Source organism: Falco cherrug, chromosome 7, assembly GCF_023634085.1.
Source record: "Falco cherrug isolate bFalChe1 chromosome 7, bFalChe1.pri, whole genome shotgun sequence".
Classification (NCBI taxonomy): Eukaryota; Metazoa; Chordata; class Aves; order Falconiformes; family Falconidae; genus Falco; species Falco cherrug.
The window spans coordinates 1,802,790-1,824,239 of NC_073703.1; the positions used below are offsets into that span (position 1 = coordinate 1,802,790).

Genomic DNA, 21,450 nt, shown 5'->3' on the forward strand with positions numbered 1-21,450 from the left:
CGCAGGGAACTCCAGCTGCCTTTTGTTCTCACTCGAGGAGATGGCTCAGCCCTCCTGCCTCCCTGCGGCCCAGCTCCGTTACCCCAGTCCCCTGAATCTGAGGGCTCCAGAGCCCCAGCTCCGTGCACCCCAAGGACCCCAGATATGAGTGCTCTAATCCCCTGGCTCTGTATGCCCAGTCCCCCTGCTCTGAGGTCTCCAAAATCCCTGGCTCTGTGCATCCCAGCATCTCCCAGCTTGGTGCACTCCGGTTCCCCGGTTCTGTGCACCCCAGTCTGCTGGCTTAATGCACCCCAATGCCCTGGCTCTGCGCGCCCCGGCCCCCTGGCTCCACACGCCCTAGTTCCCCGGCTCTGTGTACCCCAATGCCCTGGATCAGTGCGCACCCAGTGCCCCGGCCCTGCGCACCTCCAGGCCCGCCGCCCCCGCAGGACCCCGGGCCGGGCCGGGCCCGGCGCGGCTCCTCCTCCGGCGGCGGCGGCGGGATCCCGGCAGGAAGCGGCCGCAGCCAATCAGGGCCGGGGCCGCCGCCCCGGGACCGGCCCGCCCGCGGCGGAGCGCGCGCTCCCGCCCGTCCCGCGCCGCCTGCCCGGTAAGTGCCCGGCGCGGCCCGGGCCGGCGGGGGGCGGCGCTGGGGCCGCGGCGGGATCCGGGGGTGCCGGCTGGGGAGCGGGGCCGCGCTGCGGCGGCCGGCGGGAGGGGCCGCTGCTCTCGTTTCCCCTCCCGCGGGACGGGGTTCGGAAGGGCCGTTGTTCCGGGCGGGCGGGCGGAATGAATGGGGCCGCACCCGAGCCCAGCCCCGCCGGGGCGGCGTGCGGCGGCCGGGCAGAGCCGGGGTGCTGGTCGGGGGGGGTGTCGGGGTTCCCCCCCCTCGCTGCTGGGGGGTGCGGCGGCCTCCCGGGGGGGCAGGCGGGGTCCGCGCTGTTTCCCGGGGCCGGGCTCTGCGGGGCGGCAGCATCCACGGCTGCTTATAAATCATCCGCTTTAAAGTGCCCGATTTACGGCCAACCCCCCCGCCAGGCACAACCCGCGGCCCGAGGGGAAGCGGTCGCGCCCCTTTTCGGCGGGACCAGCGAAAGGGTCACCCGTCCCTTCCCGGACCCCGTGGGCTGCACCCCTCTTCTGCCGTGCCCCCATCCCCACCGGGTCCCGCTTCGCAAGCGGGGCCTTCTGCTGCGCACCGAGAAGCGGGGACTAAAAATAGTCCAGAGCAGATAGGCTCTTTGCTGGCACAAACCCCGGGAGGAGAGGAGCAAATAGGGGGGCTCAGCCCAGGCGCCCACAAAAGCTGGGACCCACCCGGCCCGGTGGGTGAGGGCTTCTCCTGCACCAGCAGATGTTTTCTGTACGCCTCCACCCATCTCGGGGCGGTGATTTGGCAGCTGATAATGTGGATATTAGAAAAAAGCAGCGTTTTGGTTGCATGATAGTGAATATTAAATAAGGAACGGGTGATGTGTGGTCTCCAGGGTCCTGTTGCAACAGAGGGTTTAATTATTCTTTGGGGTTCTGGAGGGTTCAGCCATCCTGGCTTGCCCTGCGCGGGGGCATCCTTCTTCCAAGGGGCACGTGCGTGGGGTTTGTTATATCCTGATCGGCGATGAAAGCTCAGGCCTGGAGCACAGCCTGTCCTTCAGCTGGGGCTCGTGCTGCCAGGATGGGGAAACTGAGTCACGCAATAGCGAGAGACCCACTGGAAAACTCCCGGCTGCAGAGGGAGGGTTGGGGACACGGGTGTTCCCTTCCTGTGACACCTCTCAGATGGTCTGGCAGGACTCGTAAGTCACGAAACCTAGAAAATGTAATTCATTTTAGCATCACCAGGAAAAGGAAAGAGCTCCAAGGGTGAGCGTGAGGGGGATGAGTCATGGTTTCCCTTGCCCGGGCAGCTGAGCGATGCCCCGGCACCCTCTCCCACCGCAGCTCCCTCCCTTTCTGGCTGCCTGAGGTTTGGCACAGGTTTGGCTCCAGGCTTGGCTGCTTGGGAAAAGGCAAGAGTCAGGAATATGGTTTAAGATAAAAAGCTGGATAATTTGTTTTCCCCAAAGAAGCCTTGTGCTCAGGAGGGAAGGAGAGGGGGTGCTTTCCCAGAGCTCTTGGCACAGAGCTGTGCCTTGGTTCCACACCCTGCCCTGCGCCTCAGTTTCCACCCCCCAGTGCCTCAGTTTCCCCCATCGGAGCTGAGCAGAGCAGAGCTTCGGGGCTGCCATCTCCCCCATTAAAGGGGGTTTGAAGAGGAAGGAGCTGATGGCCAAAGCTGTTCCCGCTGTGCCTGGGAAACTGGTGCTGTGCTGCCAATTTATAGCAAATACAGCTATCGTGCCAAAACTTGTCACACTAAGGGCTCTGGGCAGAGCAGTGGGGCTCTGGGATGTGCTGGGACAGGGATGGGACATGGCAGCAGCAGTGCTGGCTGCAGTATCTGGGGCGCATTTATGCTATGAGGGAGGAACGTGGGTCACGAGGGGCCTGGCAAGCTCCTGTCGTGGCTGGGGAGGGATGCTCGGGAAGCGAGCCACGGTAGCCAGCGGTGCTGGGCAGCTTGCCCTTGCCTCTCCCTACATCCAGCTCTGATAATGCTCTGGGTTTATTCCCTGCTTCTCGGGGCAGCCTCATGCCGGAGACTTTTTTGCCGCAAGCAGAGATGAATCTCACAGCCCTGGAGCCTCTGGCGGAGCCAGGAGTCTGCAAACCTCTTACGTTTAATTTTTAGCCATTTTGGACACTGGGTGTGAGTTGCCTCCTCTTGGAGGACAGGGATGTAACAGCCCAACGCTGCAGGGAAAAGCTGGGGCAGAGAGAAACAAAAGGGGAGGAGAACCAGTGAGGAGGGGAAGAGGCTCACATGGCTTCCCTGGGGCACCAGCCAACACCTCCAGCACAAGAGCTGCTGGGTCTGTCATGTCCCGATGCAGGGGGTGCACTGGTCCCTTGGCCAGCGCCAGGCCGGAGGCAGACCCCTCCTGCTTTTTACAACGGGGTGGGTGCTCCAGTTGCTGCATGGCAGCTGGGGAGGATGGCTGGCATGGGATCCCCTGCCTGATGCCGGTCTCCTCCCCTCTCTTACTCTTTGCCCCTGGTCCCCAGTGCCATCTCAGTGTTTCTTTCTATTTTTCCGCAGCTCAGGGCACTTGCTGTGAGAGAGAAGACTCCCTGTGAAAAGAACACCCGGGGCCGTGCTTGCTTCTGCTTTATTACCCAGGCTTTGCTCGTAGCAAGGATGCTCTGCCCACTGCTTGCCCTGGGAGTGCTGGTGCTCAGCCTGGCAGGTGAGCGGGGCTGGGGGGGTTGGGGTTGGCATGGTCTGTGTGTCACTACCCCAAAGGAGATGCCGCATTCATTCTGACAAAGCTTTTGACCTGTGGTTCCTGATGGCAGTGCCCGCAAGGTGTTTGTCCTGGTTTCATGGTTCTCCAGCTGCCCAGGCCATCACCCCGTGGGTGTGATGGCTTCTGGTGCATGTGGGCCACTCTCATAGCAGGGGACACCACCTCCGGCCTGCTACAGCGGAATGGCAAAGCCACGGGAGGACTAAGTCCTGAAGGTTTCTGACTTACCCGAGTCTGTCTCCACACACTGCAGCTCCTGGGAGAGACCTCAGGGCTGAATCCTTTTGGGATGCCCAGTAGCAGTTCCAGCCAGATTGGGTAACGTTCCTAAAACCCACTGGCATTTATTATTAGCCAGAGGGAGACATGATGCTCTCGAGTCAGCCTAGAGCCAGGCAGGCTGCCGGAGTGCTCTTCTCCTGCCTGTCTGCCCGTCTGCAGCACCTGGCAGGTCTACTCCAGCCCAGCTGCTTCCCGCAGCTCCTCATCCTCCACGCTCGGGCTCTTGCTTAACAGTTAATGTTTTGTTGCTCCCCTTGTCCCCAGGGAGGTGTTTGCTGTGGGTAATGGCTTTGTTGTGTTCCACAGCAGTGCTGAGGTTGGAATATAAAGCAAATCCTTGGTCCAAGGCGAGACTTTTTCCCCCTTGCCCCTCCCTGTTTTGGGGTTTGGGGGAACTGGTGAACGAAGTGATGATGGTGCCCTGGGTCTGATTTGGGGGACATTGCTGCTCGCTGCCAACTGGTGCCCCAGTATCATCTCTGAGCGTGGAGGGTCTGGCAGCCCTGGCATGGTTGGCATTACCTCCTGATGCCGTGGCAGAGTTGGCATCCTGCCATGGCTCAGCAGTGTGGTTGGCATTGTGCCATGGCACTGGGATGAGGATGGCTTCTCGCCATGGCATGCCAGTTGGCATGGCACTGGAGCACTGGTGCCATCTAGTGCCTGCCAGCCTGGCCATGGCGCTGCCCGGAGCTGGCTCATCCTGGTGACATGGGACTGTGTCCCCACTGCTGTCACCCACTGACCTCCTCACCTCATGGGGAGAACTGGGCTGCATGTCCGGGGGGTGCAGGTTTGGGTGCCTGTGGCCGCAGCTGGCAGCTGAAGGCAGTAGTTCTCCACGTTTGGTGCTGGATGTGGCACAGTCTCCCTGCCAGCAGGGTGGGCTTGGCTGGGAGTCAGTGCTGGGGATGGTCCTGAGATGCCACCTGTCCATGGGTCCATCCTATGGGCATCCCTTGATTTGTTTAGAAGTTATCCAGGTGGAGCACTAAGGAGATGCTTCTGCAGGGTCTCACCACCACATGCTTTGCCCTTGCCACCTTTCTGCAGGTGCCATGGAGATCCAGGTCCCGGATGAACCCGTGGTGGCTCTTTTTGGCCGAGATGCCACCCTGCACTGTTCTTTCTCCCCCGAGGCCAACTTCAGCCTCAACGACCTGAGCCTCATCTGGCAGCTGACAGACACTAAGCGCTTGGTCCACAGCTTCTCTGGTGGCCGGGACCAGCTGGCAGACCAGGGTGGGGGCTACGCCAACCGTACAGCCCTCTTCTACGACCAGCTGGCCCAGGGCAACGTGTCACTGCTTCTCCGACGTGTGGAGATCTCAGATGAGGGCAGCTTCACCTGCTTTGTCCGGGTCCGGGACTACAGCAGTGCAGCTGTGACATTGCAGGTGGCAGGTGAGAGATGGAGGATTGGGGTGTCCCTACATGTCTCCCCAAAGAGAAGGGTTTTCCATCATGCTTTGTGGCTCTGTGGAGCCTCTTTCTCTCTCCACCTTTGCCATGATCTCCCTACAGTCAGGTCTCTGTTGGAGACCAACTAGTTGCATCTCTCCATAGGATTGCTGGGGGGGGGGGGGGGGAGGGGGGGGGGGGCGGGCAGGGCACGGTGCCTTCCCTGCCGTGATGGAGAGGCTTTCAGTTGGGAGGGCACCTGGAAGCATGGTCATAAATGAACCAGAGCTGGGGAGGCTTCAGCTGGCTGGTTTCATCAGCTAGAAGATTCTGTCCTGGGACTTGCCCAGCCTCATTGGGTTTCTCCAGATCCTGATCCTTTGGCCTTCTCCATCACGTCATGCTGGCTGTCCTCTCCCTTGCAGCTCCCTACTCCAAGCCCAATATGAACCTGGAGCCCAACAAGGACTTGAAGCCAGGCGATCTGGCAGCTGTGACTTGCCATGCTTCCCACGGCTACCCTGAGGCCAGTGTCCTCTGGCAGGACAGCCGGGGCAGCAACATCACAGAAAACGTTACCACATCCCAGGTGGCCAACGAGGAAGGTCTCTTTGATGTGCACAGCGTCCTCCAGGTGCTGGTGGAGCCCAGCAGCACTTACTCCTGCCTGGTGCGAAACCCAGTGCTGAAGCAGGAGACCCACGCTTCTGTCACCATCACGGGTGAGCCAGCAAGGGCCAAAACTGGGGGAAGAAAGCGATGGGCTGTGTCTGAAGAAGGTGATTGTGGTGGCAGTGGGATCCTTACTGTGGCCCAGAGCCACTTTGTGGGTTGTTACCCCATACCTCTGCTCTGCTTGTCCCCCCATGACCTAAAAGGGTGACTTGAGGCTGTGCTGTCCTCCCCATCACCACACGCCAGCGTCCCAGCTAGAACAAGTGACCTTAGTTTTTAGTCTCTAGCTTTGCCAGTTGCCCCATCCCAGTATAAATCACCCCAGAAGGCCAGCACAGGGCATGGTAGTTGTCTTCTCCTTAGCGTGTGGCCATGAGATGCTCTCAGTCTGGGGTTCTCCATGCCAGCTGCAGCAATCCTACTTCAGAAATACAGGCTGGAGGAGTTCATCAAGCATGTTCAGCCTCACTGCTTTGCTCCGAGCTCTCCTGCTGCCTGCCCAGAGCTCTTTATAACCTTGTGTACTCCCTGGTAGCATTAATTAGTGTTTAATTACCCTTGGTACCGCATTTGCTGGGTTGGGAAGGTGGGTCCCTGGTGGAGCATAAACTTTATGGCTGGATGCACCAAACTCATGCAGGAAAACTTGTGTGGATGCTGCTGGGTGGGGACAGAGGGGTGACTTCTGCAGGGGCTCCCAAGCATGCGAACAAATAGTCAGCCTTAGGATGACGTCTGTGGAGGGGCAGGGTTTGGGGCAAAACTTTATTTGAAGAAGGAGCAATATTATGGAGAAAAATGGGATTCCTGGTGCTCCAGGAGATATCCCGCAAGCCCTGGTGGTCCCTGCCAGGCCATCCCAGGCCCCGGGGACAGCATTCCCATCCTTCCCAGCTCCATGGTGTGAGATGAGGAGGGAAAGAGAGTGGGTGCAGCATCATCTAACACTTCTTTTGAGCTTCTTAGCAAGCAAGGGGTCAGCTGCCATTTGAATTTATTAGTGCAATTATTTAAAGGTTAATGAAGTATTTTAGGGAGTGACTCAACCTGCTGCTTCCTTGGCTGGATCCAGACCTGCTGAGGGAGGCCATAATTAAAGGCACCAACAGTTTTGCTTCCAAAGCCACCCCTTGTGCCACCAACTCTTTCCATGGGGACATACCCCTGCCACCGTGGGGTCCTGGACACCGGGCACACATGCCCCTGGTCGGGCAGCGATTCTCACGACGGTGGTATTTCTCTTTCCTCTTGCTGCAAGGCCAACACCTCGCCTTCCCTGCCGTGGCTCTCTGGGTGACAGTGGGACTCGCCATCTGTGTCGTGGGGCTGCTAGCTGTCCTGGCATATGTGTGCCAAAAGAAAATCCGCCAGAGCTGTGAGGAAGAGGAAGAAAATGCAGGTAATGTCATGGCTATTTTCCCCAGAAGGGATGGGGTTTGCAGAGGGTGATGGATGAGGGAAGCAGGAGCAAATTTTAATGGGCACTTGTCTTGGTGGTAGCGTCTTTTAAAGGATGAAGCTCAGAGCTGCTGGGATTGGTGGGCATCAGCAGATCTGTACTGGAGAGCCTGTGCTGGTTGCATGCGTTGCTCCGGGCAGCTCTGTCAAACATACACCTGGTTTTCCTCCCACCCAGCATGTGTCCCCCTTTCACCTTTCTGCTCCAAGCATCCCCTGCATGTCTGGTACCCACAACCTGGTGTACTTGGGGCATCTCCTCTGAGAAGGTGCTTCTAGCATTTGCCACCATGGAAATGCCAAGCTCTTTGACATGCAGAAATAACATGAAAGAGATGCTCCGTGCTCTTGTTTTCTGCATCCTTCTGTTTGTGGTTTGTTTTTCATTATGGGGAGATGTTGGCACAAAAAGGAGGGCTTTGTTGCTTTAAAAAACAAACTCTGCCGTACTCTGAAAATGGCTGCAGAAGCAGCTTTGCTGACATTCCCCATTTGTTTTCTCTCGCTGCCTCCTGAGGCGTTTGCTCTGCCAAAGCCTTCCCCTGCCAGCATCGTGCTGCGGGGCTGGCACCCGCAGCCTCCCTCCCTGGGTGCTCCCACTTCGCTCCTCCTTTTTCTGCCGGGGAGGAAGTTGGTGCTGATGCCACCATGATGCCTGGCTGTTGGGTGTCCCCAGTGGTGGGGACCAAGAGGATTTTTCCCCAGCAGAACCCAGGAAATTGTCTGCAAGAGATACATATAAAAATACTTTTTTTCCCCTGCCTCTGTAACAGAGTATTTTCTCCTCGGCCAGCAGATTTGCAGTGCGGTGATGCTCAGCTGTGGCCCCAGGCCAGCTGACCTCAGTCCTTTAGCATCAAGACACAGCTCCCAGCCCGTGATGTTTTGCACCAATGGCTACATGCCCTTAGCAACAACCTTTTGCTATGGCTTTTGGTCAGCCAGAAAACAGGCAGGGACCCTGCCCACAAACCTGGCAGCCGTGGGAGGCAGGAGCAGCAATTTTTGCTGGTCATTCTGGGCAGGAACAACATCATGGCAGGTCTTACCCATGGGGTGCAAAGCTCTCAGGCTCCAGGACAGGGTGGTAGCCTGGGTGCTGTGGCAGGGAGAAGGGGATGCTCATCCCTCAGTGCCGATGGGGTGTCCCGGAGGTGTTGGGGGATCCATGGTCTCCCTGCTAAGCCCCTTGCCAAGTGCTGCTCCAGATGGCGGTTGTGCTATAAATAGGGAGGAGAGCAGCTGTGCTGCATTGCCCGGCGCTGTGGCTTTTTCTGCTTTGCTCGTAGGGTTGTGCCACCCCAGCACAGCCTTGTGCTCAGGGAAATACCCCCAGCGGCGTGCTGGAGGGGAGTGCTGGGTGCAGGTGGGTACCAGTCACCACTGTCCCGAGCACCTGGTCCTGGCCAGACACTGGGTTATGTGGTGATTGTGGGTGGCTCCCAGTAGCCAGGAGTGGTGGCAATCCAAGGGGCACCCACCAAACGCAGCTGCCTGGGGAGGTGGGGTTCGGGGTGGGTGCTGGGGTGGAGCCTGGCAGATGCTTCATGTGCTCTGGTTTGCTCTTTTGCAGGGACAGAGGAGCAGGATGAGGAGGGGGAAGAACCCAAGACAGGTGGGTGCGTGATGCATATTATGCACATGAGTGTATTATAGCGTGTGCTCGTGCCACTGTCCCCTACACAAGCAAACACCTTGGCATTCTTTGCACCCTCCATCGATGCGAAGCCCCCCCCCCTGCCCCCCGCTTGCCCACTCTTTGATGCACCCCCTCAGGCTGGCAGCTCACTGTTAAGCCACCCTACCTCTTAATAAAAAAGACTCGTATGCTCTGCTGTTATCAAACGGGTTAATTATATGCCCAGCAATTGCCTTTATCTGCTGGCACAGGAGCAAGCCCTCTTGGGATGTCAGCTCCTTTGCTGCTGGGGAGATTTAGGGACCAGGGCTTGGCTTGCAATGGAAACTGGTGAGTGCAGTTATTGGGGTGAGCTCTGCAAAATGGGGGTATTAGCTGTTTCCTCTGCAGAGGCATTCCTTTGCAAACTCCCGTCCCACATGGTATGGACTGACCGTGTACTGTTGTGCTTTTCACAGCTCTGCAGCCACTGAAGAGTGAGGAGAGCAGAGACGGTGAGTGTGTGTGACAGGCTACGGCACAGAAGCATGAGCCAGCTCATGGTGAAGGTTTCTTACTAAGCACACTAGAGATGATGCTGAGATCTAAGTGCAAAGTATCTATTGCAGATCCATCACCCATCACTGGGTTTTGGGGATTTTCTTCCATTTTTTCCCCTAGTTTTTAATCAATTTTTCCCACATCAATTCTTTCCTAACGCTCATTTTCACTCCAGTTTGGGCTGCACTTGCCCTGGCCACTGCTCGTATCTCTCAGCAGCGATGAAGTGATGTGGCCAATGCCTTTGACATGGTGTTTCTTTTCTTACCCTTCCTTTTCTTGGGCAATTTGGGGCTGAGAAAAGCCTCCTGCCACCAGCCCAGGTCACTGAGAGGTATTTGGGTCTTTTTCTTTAGCGTTGCCATCAGTTTGCCAAGAGGAGAGGAATTGATGGGGTTGGTTCCTCATCTTGCAAAGAGGGAGGCATGAGCTTCATCCCTAACCCATGCAGAATTCCCCAGCAGCAGCCTGGTGCTGAATTTCTGGTGGAAATTCATGAAAACTGGAGTCCCAGCTCCTGTTTCTGCCTTTCAGTATCTTCTCCCAGCCTCCTGGCTTGGTGCTGCCAACAGCCCATCACCCATCCCAGCCCGGTGATGGGCTCCAGCACTTTCTGTGCCTGGTCAGCTCCGCTCCTCCCTGATTCATCCTCGTCCCAAGATCTCAATCTTTTAATTTATTTCCTTTTATATTAAAGGCAGAGGCTTGGCATCTGCTGCTGGTGAATTACTGCTAAACCCTCCCTTCCTCTTTTATTAACAGCCCTGATTTTTCTCTAATGCCATTTCCCTCCTCACCCCGATAGGTTTATAAAAACCTTGTCTCCCTTCCCCTTCACACCTTTAGCAAAGCATCAATCGATTCCACTTTTCCTTTTTTTCCCCCTCCTTCCTGCCCTTATCTCCCCCTTGCAAGCTGCCGCAGACCATGCTTGGCTTCCCAGCCCCTTGGCTTCTCATCCCAAGTGCAGCCTGTTTGCTTAACCCCATGTGTGAGACATCTCCTGCTTGCTCCTTGACCAATTTTCAGCGGAAACAAAGCTTGAATAATAACATCTCACGGGGTTTGTCAGCTGCGGGGGTGTTTCTAGCCAGGAGGATGGATGGAGGGATAAAATCACACCTACATGTGCCTGGTTGTATTTGCCTGAGGGTGGTGGCATCAGCCCTGAGTTTGGGGATGCCAGTTTTCCAGGGCAAGGAGAGTCCAGAGTTGCTGGCAATCTAATGAACTCATTAATTTGGACCTGTGAATTATTATTCTTGTTTAACGTCTTTGACAATTTTTATTTAGTCTTTTCTTTTTCTCCCCAGATAATGAGCAAGAAATTGATTGACGGGAGTTGGGATACCCCCAAGCAGCACCCTGTGCCCTGGACCAGCCAAGATGTCACCAGCGGGGACAAGCTCCGGGTCTCTGGGGAGGGCACAGACCTGCTACCACCCCTCTTTCCCGGGCCCCATCACCCTCCTCCCTCCCTGGTGACATCTTCGGGGCGCCCTGGGGCTGGAGAGAGTCTGCGTCTCTCTATCCCTGGTGAGCCCTGAAGATAGGTGCATCCTTCCTGGAGACGGGGTGCATGGGGCCAGGCTCCCCACTGTCCATCTCTCTGTCCCCACGTGGGGCTGAGAACAGCTAGGGCTGACCGTTCCCCCCAGCACCCTCTATGCCCGCTCCCGCGTGGCTGCAACTGAGCCATCCACCTGCCAGGTGCCTTCCAGGGCAAATTTCAGTGCCCTTTCCAAGCCCAGAGGCCTTGAGAGGGGTGATGGGCTCAGCGAGATCCCTGGGAGTGACCAGTGGAGCCCTGGAGGCTCTGGGAAGATGGATGAGACCTGTGGGACCCCCAGGTACGGGGGGGCAGAGCTGGTGCTCTTGGCCCCAATGGATGCACCGCTCCAGAGATGTATGGGCGCGATTATTTTTTCACGTTGCACCACTGTGGTTCCCACTGGACTTTTATTTTTGCCTTAAATGCAAACCCCCTTACGGGTGGTTATCCCCTGCCTCAAAAAAAAAACCGGGGGATTTTTTGAGAGGCTCTCGAAAGGCAGGACTTAGGGGGCTACCTGCTGGATGGGTGGAGCCCCCCTGTCCTCCCTGAGGTGACAAAGCTGATGCTTTGGGGGCTGAAGCACTGGTGGGGCTGAACCTGGCTGGTGTGTGGGGTCAAGCCCTCATGTTTCCCATGGGATCAGGGACCTTTGCCCCTGTGCATGTCCTGGGAGTCCTCCCCCTGCTGCTGGGTACCTGCAGCGTACGTGGGGGCACCCAAAGTGCTGTGGTGAACAAGGTGGTGTGTCCCTGGTCCCACTCGGGTGGGTGGAGAAGTCCCTGCCGTGCCCCTCAATGGCTCTTCTGCTGGTTTTCATTGTTATTTAAAATCCAGAATCTGAAGGGGATTTTTGTGCCTTGACAAATAAATTTGGGGGTTGTTTTGGACAATGCTTTCCAGGCTTGGCATGGTCTCCAGGATGCAGCTTTGGCCATAGTTTGAATATGAAAATTCCCAGAGCAAAACCTTCATGCCACCCAGTCAGCCCAGCTCCATCTGTCCCTCCGTCCCCTGCTGCCGCCACAGCACCTCACACTGTGCTACCCTCATCCATCACCCAGCACGGGAAGAAAACCGCTTCAGGGATGGAGAGATGCCTGCCCTCATCCCTCCACTTTATTTTAATACCTCAAGCAGCAGAACGAAGAGCAAAATCCCAGAAGACATTGTCATCTGTCTAAGATCGCTCTGATATTGGGGCTGGTTAATCCCAGTGTTGGGATGTGAGCGGGGTCTGATGGGGGCTGGTGGGGAAGGGACCTTCCTAAATCACCTGAGGAGGATTATTTTTAGCTGTCCTTCCCCAGGCTTAAAGCCAGGCTCTTAATTTTAATAGGAAAATATTTCTAAAAGTGAGACAAGGAAAAGCATGCTGGTATCAAACCCTTATTAGGAAGGGGATGGATGGTGATTTCATTTAGTGGTTTTGATCTAAAGCCTGAATTAAATGCCAGCACAATTTTTAACAAGGTGCCAGGAGGTACCATTAATATTATTTAGCACCCAGACACTGGGCTGGGGGAATGAAGCCATTAACCACCCCCAGTTCCTTGTCGGGCACCAGGATGAGTTGTCCCCATGTTGAGGACATCTTTAAAGGTCCTGAGATGGTGCCAGCATCCTGGAGGATGTCTCCTTCAGCTGGGAGCTTTTTGGGGCACTCCTTTAGGCAGATTTGAGATTTTTTTTTTTTTTTTTTTTTTTTTGGCAAAATGCAGCCTGTGCTGCGCAAGGAAGGGAGATCTTGAGGGTGGTAAGGGAGAAAATCAGAATTAAGCTGCAGCAGCCCAGGGAACTTCTTGCTTAGGTGGCCCAGGGTGATGAGCTGTCCCAAACTGTGAGCTTCTGCTTGGGGCAAAGCTGCTCACTGCTGTCCCCGCGAGGGTGTGCTGTGCTTTGGCACAGGATAAAGCACCCCAGGAAGAGCTTAGTTGTCCCCCTTGTCCCCAAGTGCCATCTTGCTTTTGGGGCTGTCCAGATGATGGGTCTTTTTGGGGGAGGAAACCATCCATCTTCTTCTTCAGGGTCTCTTAATGGGTGTTATGGGTGAAAGCCAGTCAGGGATGAGGCTCGTGGCTGTGATGCTGTTGTGCAGGTTTTTTCCATTCCCCAAAAGCCCCAACATCCTTCTCCACCTGCTCCCAGAAAATAGTGAAGCTGGCAGCTGGGAAAGTGGGATTTAACAGGGATGCAGAGTGCGAAGGACCTGGCACTGAGAGCTAGCAGCAGCTCAGCTGCTGGAATTCGCTCATGTTTGCTCTCATCCCTCCTGGGAGCAGGCGAGACCGCGAGTTCGTCCAAACACCCTCAATGTGTAAAAAAACCAAGCCCAAAATCACATTTGGCAGGTTATTTCAGAAAGCGCCAGGGCGAGTCTCTCCCAAGCACCAATTGATGGCGGCTTGATTCTCTCCATCAATGATAAAGGGCTCCTGCTTCTTCTATTGACCTAATTCCAAAGGGAGGGGAGGATAGAGATGCTGAGCCTTGTCGCTGCCTCCCGCTGAGGACCACGTGGGCTGGATGATGGGCGATGGGACGGGATGGATGATGCCCCTGCAGTGCTGCTTGTCCCTGTTGTCCCCTTGTGCTGCCCTGGTTCATGGATGGGGCCATGTCCCTGCAGGCAGCAGGGATGCTCTGGAAACCCTGAGAGCTGGGTCGGACCCAGGAGCTGCCCAGCACCCGTGCGTGTCTCTGCCCTGTGGTGTGTGTCAGTGTTGTTTTCCAGAGGTGAAGGATTTGCAAGAAGCACCATTTTCTACATGGGCTTGTTTCCCTAGGGTGATACGCCTTTCATCAGGATGAATGGGATCCAGCTCCTACACTGCCCCCGGATACCCAGTTCTGGACCTCAAAATTGCTGGGCCAGACCTGAATTCAGCTGGAAATCTCAGAGCAACCTGGCTGAGTTGCTTTCTGATTTTAAGAACAGTGCAAATGTAATCTCTGACTTTCCCAGGGAAGGCAGAGCCCAGAAACAGCCCCAGGGCTGGATTTTCCTGCCACTTAGCTGCTGAAGGTGAGGAACAAAGCCCGAGGCCAGGGCTGTGAGCCTGCAGGAGAGCTGGTACTTAGGCAGAGGGAATTAAAAATCACTTTCTACCTCTGCTGGCAGCTTTTCCTGGGCAGCAACATCCAAAAAACATATAATTTGATTTAAAAATCTAGGATTTACTGTGAACAACTAGGTGGGGTTTCCCCACCCCCCACCCCCTTTTGTTTCCTCCTGGTGCAACAACTGGGATGGAGAAAACATCCAGCTCTGTGCCAGCTCTGCTCAGGGAGTTTACTTTCCGTGAGCAAGCTGGAGCCTGTGCAAAGCACCAGTGCACTCAAAAGCTCCTTTTCAGCAAAAAAAGGCCTTGAAAAACTCTCAGACTTGTGCCATCGATCCTGATGCCCAAATCCTTTTGAGGGGGGATGAAGAGCGCCATGGTATTCGCAAGGGAACTGCGTGGAGTTGGCACTTCCAGAGCCAGCTTCCCCCTCCCAGGACCCATTTTCAGAGCCCAATCCCAAACAGATTATTCCCCAGAGCCGCAATGCATCTGGTCCCGCTAAGTCAGAGTTAACAGAGGGGTTGAAAGACATTTTAATTACAGATTTGGCTATCCTGCATGATTTATCCTGGGTAACTTGAGCAATTTATCCATCAGCGGTTATAAGGCATCTGAAGCAGAAAGAAAGCACAGGGAGTATTTATCGCAGTGACTCAGAAGTCATTTAAGAGAGATTTGAAACGAAACAGTGATGTTGTTTAAAAAAACCCTACCTGGCATTAAGAAGTTGTCTCCAGCCAGGAAAATTAATGAGCAATATAATTTTCAAACTCAGTTCCGCTCTTTTTCTGCATTAGTCAAGCGGGGTTTGTTTCTCTTTGGGACGCGCAGCTGAAGCGTGGCGTGGGAACGAGGGAATTGGGGTGACGTTTCAATGTTATTTTACTATCGGGTGGCATTTCAATGTCATTTCACCATCATTATTCATGGTGGGTGAGACACACACACACACACACACGCCCCGGCAATGCTTTTGCAAGCCGGATCTGAGCCCGTGCCTGGAGGCTCAGCAATAGCATCATTTTCTTGGGGCTGGTGGAGAGAGGTTGGTGTTGTTTAATGAGCCTTAGAGAAGCATGTGGTGTCTCAGGGAAGGAGACGTTGCTTAAACAGTGCTGGAGAAGTATTCATTTCCCCTACTAATACAGTATTTAACACTCCAGTGAAAAAGCACCCTGGTAAATAAACAGATGCCTTCAGATGAGCCATCTAGGAAAAAAGTGCTGACAGCGCAGTTATTTTCCATGCCCAATAGAAATTATTTTTCTCATCTCAGGTGGTGAAGTTGTGTATGAAAATGGAAAATTCAGGAGAAGACCCATCGCAAAGGGAGGATGTAATATTGCTTCCTACAGTATGCATCAAAGACCTCCACTGTGGGACTGTGGGACTCATCCATGCTCCTCTGAAGGCTTTCCAAGGAGCATGGATGGGGCATACGCAACTATTGGCCCTCCTTGTCTAGCAGGGGCTCAGTGAAGACCCTGAGCTCCTGTTAGCTCAGGGAAGGAGAGGCCACTGCGGCAAAAAGGAGATGGCCCCCAATGTCCTTCATTCCTAGAGGAAATCTGTAGTCAGGGGACTGTGCAGATGGAAAGGGCTATTCCTTCAGCACTATTAAATACAGGTTACGGTGATGGATGCGGCAGTTGCTGCACTGTGAGAGCTGGGGATGGTGGATGGGGGTGGGTTGCTGCCTGTTGATCTCTTTTACGCCCAAACAAGAACAAAAGCTGTTCCTCACCCAATAGGTTCAGGCCTTTATGGCCAGTGAATCTCCCATTCCCGTTTCATCCCAGATGCCTGAATTTATTTCCCACCGTCCCACTCCCAGTGCTTTGACCTGCCAACGTCTGGCCGGAGCTATTGCAAGGTGTGAGAAACCCACCTTTGAGCAGAGCAACTTCAGGCTGTGTTAGCACGAAGCATGGGCCTCAGGCTTACGTGGATCCTTGGGTGTCTAGGTGAGCTGCGTCCCTCCCTTTGGAAGAGGAACAGGGGTGTGTGGGGTGCAGGCACCCATCCGTGCAGACCTGGTTCCCCACGGAGCTGGTTTGCAGGAGGCTGCGTGAAGCAACCCCTGGACCTTCAGTGTCTTGTCCCACTGCCAGCCCGGGTGGTGTGGCTGCGGGAAGCACAAGCATCACCTCCTATCCTCCTGCCTGCTTTTGGCGGCAGGGGACACCCCGAGCAAACCTGGCTTGCGGGGTAAAAGACACCAACCTAGCACAGGGATGAGCTGGATTTGGAGATAACCTGCTGCTTGCTGAATTAATAAAGAAGGCTGAGCCGCCAGAGAGGTTTTTCTTGTTGTATCATTTATTCATCATTCATAAAAATACCAGGGGCAAGGCTGGGACATGGAGATCATGCCAGAAAAGGATGGTGTGCGTGTGTAGCATTATTCATGCTTTGGGGAAACAGCAGCCAATGCCTAATGCATGGGCCAGCAAAGAAAGGGGATCCCACCAGGAATCTGGGTGCACCCCCATGGTCTTGGTGGGAGCTTTGCTCATCCAGCTCATAGCTGCAGTCTCCCATACAAGCAAACAGTGCAGGTCACCCCACCCCAAACCCATCCCACAGACCTTAGCAGACCAGGTGGAAGATGCTTCAGTCAATAAACCCCATTTCCCTGGACACCCATGTAAAGCACCATTAGAAACATGCCATGAATACAATCACTCAGGCTAAAAAAACCCTCCCAGACTGTTCAGCCACACCACTGAAGAACGGGTATGCCTAGGGCATCACCCCCATGTCAAGGGGACCCCACTCACCAGGCCCTGCCACTGCAGCAAGCAGCTTTGAGTGACCCCCGACCTCTTCATCCAGCTTGGCGATGTAGAGCCATTAGTCATCGTACTATACACATGAGCAGCTATACCAATTAACATAATTAACACACGAGGGCCAATTAATCTCTTGATTATGCCTGCCATTCACTTATCAGCTGCTATTATGGGAAGATCAGCTTTTGTACCTCTGCTTTCTATGCAAATAGGCCAGTTATGATGCCTTCATTACTCAATATACAATTACCCAGCACAGATATCCATGAAATTGAGCACGGACAGATTGCCAACACGCTCGGGCCAGAGCCCAGGTGGATTTTGCAGTTAAAGTCCTCTGCATTTCTGAATGTGCCACCTCAAATGATGCTTCAGTACCTGAGTTTTGGGGAACTGCTGATGCTGCTGACGTGGGGAAGACCAGGGGAGAAATGCTTGGGGCAGCCCGGCTGCTCCCCTGCCATGTTGGTGGCCAAAGTTGGCTCCATCTCATACAGAAAAGAGGACATAGGCAGAGGTACAAGGGACAAAGCAGAGGGCTTGTGGCCAGTTGGCCACCGAGGTGGCCACAGCTGGCGTCACCCCAAACAGCAAGACAGAGGGACACGGGACAAACTGCTCCAGGGCAATTCCCAGGTATCAGGTCCAGGGAAATCACCCTCAGCGCCTGGAGAGGGAGGGACAGTCCCAGCTGGGTCCCATTACCCTGAGCTGCTCCTTGCTGGGTGGGGGCCTGCCTGCAGCCCCCAGGTGTGCCCCACCTGGGCTGGTATAAAAGGCTGCTGAGCAGCAGCTTTGGTATGAGTTGGTTTTGTTGGGGTCAGGATGGGGTTGGGAGGCAGCCTGGGTGTTGCTCTAGTCTGCTGGGTGCTGGCTGAAGCAGCATCTTATAGCCCCTGGGGTTTCCCTCAAAGGGACCCGGGGGTCTTGAGGGTCTGGGGGGACTCTGCTTGGAGCCGGCCCCGTGTGCCTTCCTTCTCCCAGCCCTCCCCCTGGGCATGGGTGGATGTGTCCCAGCTCCAGGCTGTGGCCCCGCTGCACCCCGTGGCTGTGCAGTGCCAGGAGGCGCAGGTGGTGGTCACGGTGCACAGGGACCTCTTTGGTACGGGGCGGCTGGTCAGGGCTGTGGAGCTGACCCTGGGCTCGGCTGGCTGCCTGCCTGTGGCCCCGAGTGCTGCTGAGGGCACCGTGACCTTTGTGGCTGGACTGCACGAGTGTGGCAGCACCTTGCAGGTGAGGTGGGGTGAGGGGCTGCTCCATCCCTTGTAGAGAATGGAGCTTCTATGGGCTTTGAGCAGTGCTGGATGGGTAAATGGGAATTACTGTGGGCAGCGCTAACAGCTAAAGAGCAATGTGCTGTCATGCTGCCTCATTCATCTTGGGAAGGCTCTCGGTCCTAGGAGTGACCTGGTGAAGGTGACATCAGGGTTTGGGGTGAGGGGCTCATCTAGCTGCAGCAGCTGCCTGGTGAGGAGTGGGGTGACCAGGGCAGAGCTAGGCTTTGTGGTATGGGTACCATCCTCAAGCCCTAGATGAGGTGCATGCTCTGCAGCGAGCAAGGCTTTGTAGTGGTTTTATGATTTGTACATGTGCAGCCAGTTGCATCTGTCCATGGAAGAACTGGGCACAGCTTGAAACTGCACTGACTTGCTGAGGAAGCAGAGAAAGGGACTTGCAGGGAACTTCACGACCACCTTGGCAGGAGAGAAGGGCTGCCTGGAGCTGGTGTGCTCTAGCTCACCTTGGGGAGGAGGTTTGCAGACCTACTGTCCTCCAGCCCCTGACCACCTGGTGTGGGTACTTGCTGGTGTGCCAAAGTCCTTGATACTGACCTCCTGCAGGTCTGGCACCTTGTTGGGATGCCAGTACAAAGCTTCCTGATATCCTATATGCACTGGATTGGGAATGTGGAGGGCAGCCTGTGCCTTTCCAGCTGATGGACTTGTGTGTCCCAGCATAATCAGTGCTGGGTATCTGATCGTGCTGAGCTTCTGGTTGACTTGTTTTACTGACTCATCAGCTCTCCTGAATCTTTCTTTCAGGTGACAGCAGAATCCTTGATCTACAAAACAAGCTTGTCCTACAAGCCTACTCCTTCTGCCAACCTGGTTGTTGTAAGGACCAGCCCAGCTGTGGTTCCCATAGAGTGTCACTATCCCAGGTAAGCAAATGGGGGCTCTGCTCTCCTCCTACGGACCTGAGGTGATGGTGGCATCTTTGTTAATGCTCTTTTCTTTATTTAGAAAGAGCAATGTGAGCAGCAATGCTGTCCAGCCCACGTGGGCTCCCTTGCAGTCCACCTTGTCGGCAGAGGAGAAGTTGATGTTCTCCCTGCGCCTCATGAATGGTGGGTGCAGCCCTGTTTCCCTCTGGTCCCTGCTCCTGCCAGCTTCTGGCCACAGGCTGAGAGCCCAGATGGAGCCACAGTCTGAGCTGAAAGCAAATCTTGCAGAAGGGACCCATGGGGTTTTGGCTCAGTGAAGAGGTCCCACGTGCAAGGGAGGGCTGTGTGCTTTTCTCCAAAGTGACCTGTAGTGTTGGGTCTACCTTCCAGATGACTGGAGTGCTGAGAGACTCTCCAATGGCTTCCAGCTGGGGGAAAGCCTGCACCTCCAGGCTGATGTTGCTTCTGGGAACCATGTACCTCTAAGGCTCTTTGTGGATGAGTGTGTTGCTACTCTGAGTCCAGGCAGGAGGTCCTCTCCCCAGTATGCCTTGATTGACCTCAGCGGGTAAGGGGTGTGGTGCTCTCTGGGAGCTGCTGCTGTAGCTGCCTGGGGTGTCCCTGACTCCTGACCCTCGTCCAGGTGCTTGGTGGATGGGAGATCAGATGACACCACTTCAGCCTTTATCTCTCCAAGGCCAAGGCAGGAAACACTGCAGTTCATGGTTGATGCATTCAAGTTTGCAGGAGATGACAGAAATTTGGTGAGATGTGGTGCCCACCCCTCCTCCCACAGTGTGTTCAGAAGCTGTTCTGCATTAAGAGATGTAATAAACCTTGGATGCTGGTTTAATTTCCCTTCCAGATCTACATCACCTGCCACTTGAAGGTCTCCCCAGCTGACCAAGCCCCAAATCCATTGAACAAAGCTTGTTCCTTCAACAAAGCCAGCAGCCTGTGAGTAGCTGGTGCATGTAGAGAGGGGAGCAGCCTGGAGAAGAGGGTTTACAGATAATTCTGTTTCAGGTGGGCTCCTGTGGAGGGTACTGGAGACATCTGCAGCTGCTGTGAGACAGGCAACTGTCCATTGTATGGAAGATACTCACAAAGAATTAATCCTCTGGCCAGGTGGTCAGGGAGGCGCTTGAAGAGAGACGTCCCTTCCAAGCAAGGTAGGGCTCTGTGCCCAAGATGTACCTGCAGGGCAGGGTGGCCCTCCAGGTTGGGATGGCAAAGATGCTGGAGGGTCTTGAGCGAATGCATCTCGTCTTAAGGGCAAGTCCACCTCTTCTCCAATGTCCTTGTGTTTGTGTCCTTATATCTAAAACTACTAGAAAGCTGCTTTTGCAGAGTCCACCTTTCTGTAAGCCTTGAAATCTGGACTAAGCAGGAATTACCTCCCCCTGTGAACTCTACTCATGTCCATCTCTTCTTAGGTGGGTCCTCAAAGACAGCAGAGGCTGAAGTCTCAGTTGGGCCGCTACTGATCCTTGATCCAGCTCAGGGATTATGGAGCTCCTCAGGAGGTTTTGCAACAGCAGGGAAGACATCACATGGTATGTGATGGGGTCTTTGACTGTCTTCAGGTCTCAATTGAAGGTGACTCCAGGTTGATCTGGTTGTGAATCCCCCATGACTTCACACCCGGACAGACCTTCTGATATAATCACCAAAAGGCAGTCTGGGGGACTTCTTCCACAGCTGCCTGCAAGGTTGTTCACTGACAGATGGTGGAAAGATGTTAAATGTGTGGTAAGTGGCTCTTGTCTCTTCCAGGTGCTGCTGAAGGGCTTCCTGTGCTGGTCCAAGCTGCCATGCTTGCAGCAGCCACTGTGCTGAGCTTAACTGCTCTGGGGCTGTTTCTTCTGTGCAGAAAAATGTAGCTGCCCTCCTGGGGTGTCCTTGTAACTCCCAGTCCTAATAAAGAGAAACGTGTCTGTCCTCCCTTTGTGCCCTCAGTGGGGAGGAGGGACAGTGGTAGGCCTTCGCTCTGGTCTGCTTGGATGGGAGTTTGAGCTGTGTTTGTGCACAATCTCCCAACTAAGCCATCTCTTGGGGTGGCCACAGCTCCTTGGGAAGCTGCTGGTGGTGTGACCAAAGATGCGGAGCATCTCCCAAGCCATGGCACCTGGGGATGGAAGGTGGCTCCCTGCAGGAGGACTTTCCCAATGTGCAGCACTGCTGTCAAGGCTCCTGTCGTACGCCTGGCATGCAATGCTGTGCCTGACAGCAAGGAATCTGAAATCCTGGCTGCAAACAACGTATGGCTCCTGCTTCCAGGTAAATGAGGAAAGAATTGATGCTGTGAGCAAATGCTAAATGGATTCCTGGCTCAGGAAGTCCTGTTCACCCCTTCTTAGTGGGGGTGATGCTGGAGGACATGATAACACAGGTCTGTCTTGGGCTTGTTCCTGCCTGGGTGAGGAGGCACTACCTCCTGAAGGACACACAGCTGCTCTAGCTCTGGGGTTTTTGTGGGTGCTGGGGCTGAGTATGGCTTCTGCTGCTGGGAGAACTGGGAAAAGCTTGGTGTTGGAGGTGAGCATGGGCTGA

At 55.0% G+C, this 21,450-nt stretch overlaps 2 protein-coding genes across 4 annotated transcripts; both read left to right on the forward strand.

Moving 5' to 3' along the window:
• The first annotated feature begins 414 nt into the window (after positions 1-414).
• Positions 415-11,769, forward strand: CD276 (CD276 molecule). Of its 3 annotated transcripts, none has more exons than XM_055717095.1 (8): positions 415-592; positions 3,122-3,269; positions 4,665-5,015; positions 5,438-5,734; positions 6,946-7,086; positions 8,719-8,760; positions 9,243-9,278; positions 10,638-11,769. In XM_055717095.1, the coding sequence occupies exons 2-8, from the start codon at positions 3,221-3,223 to the stop codon at positions 10,658-10,660; spliced, it is 939 nt and encodes a 312-aa protein (XP_055573070.1). In that variant the 5' UTR covers positions 415-592; positions 3,122-3,220; the 3' UTR covers positions 10,661-11,769. The 3 variants fall into 3 exon arrangements, with proteins under 3 accessions (XP_055573070.1, XP_055573071.1, XP_005437567.2); XM_055717096.1 differs by having other exon boundaries at positions 10,641-11,769; XM_005437510.4 differs by lacking the exon at positions 415-592 and adding an exon at positions 967-1,778.
• A 5,789-nt stretch (positions 11,770-17,558) lies between these two features.
• LOC102052687 (zona pellucida sperm-binding protein 3-like) lies at positions 17,559-20,780 on the forward strand. Its single transcript, XM_014286765.3, has 9 exons — positions 17,559-17,966; positions 18,776-18,894; positions 18,977-19,080; positions 19,288-19,465; positions 19,541-19,661; positions 19,763-19,854; positions 19,924-20,069; positions 20,334-20,453; positions 20,674-20,780. Exons 1-9 carry the CDS (start codon positions 17,559-17,561, stop codon positions 20,778-20,780), a joined length of 1,395 nt encoding a protein of 464 aa, XP_014142240.3.
• The last annotated feature ends 670 nt before the right edge of the window (positions 20,781-21,450 follow it).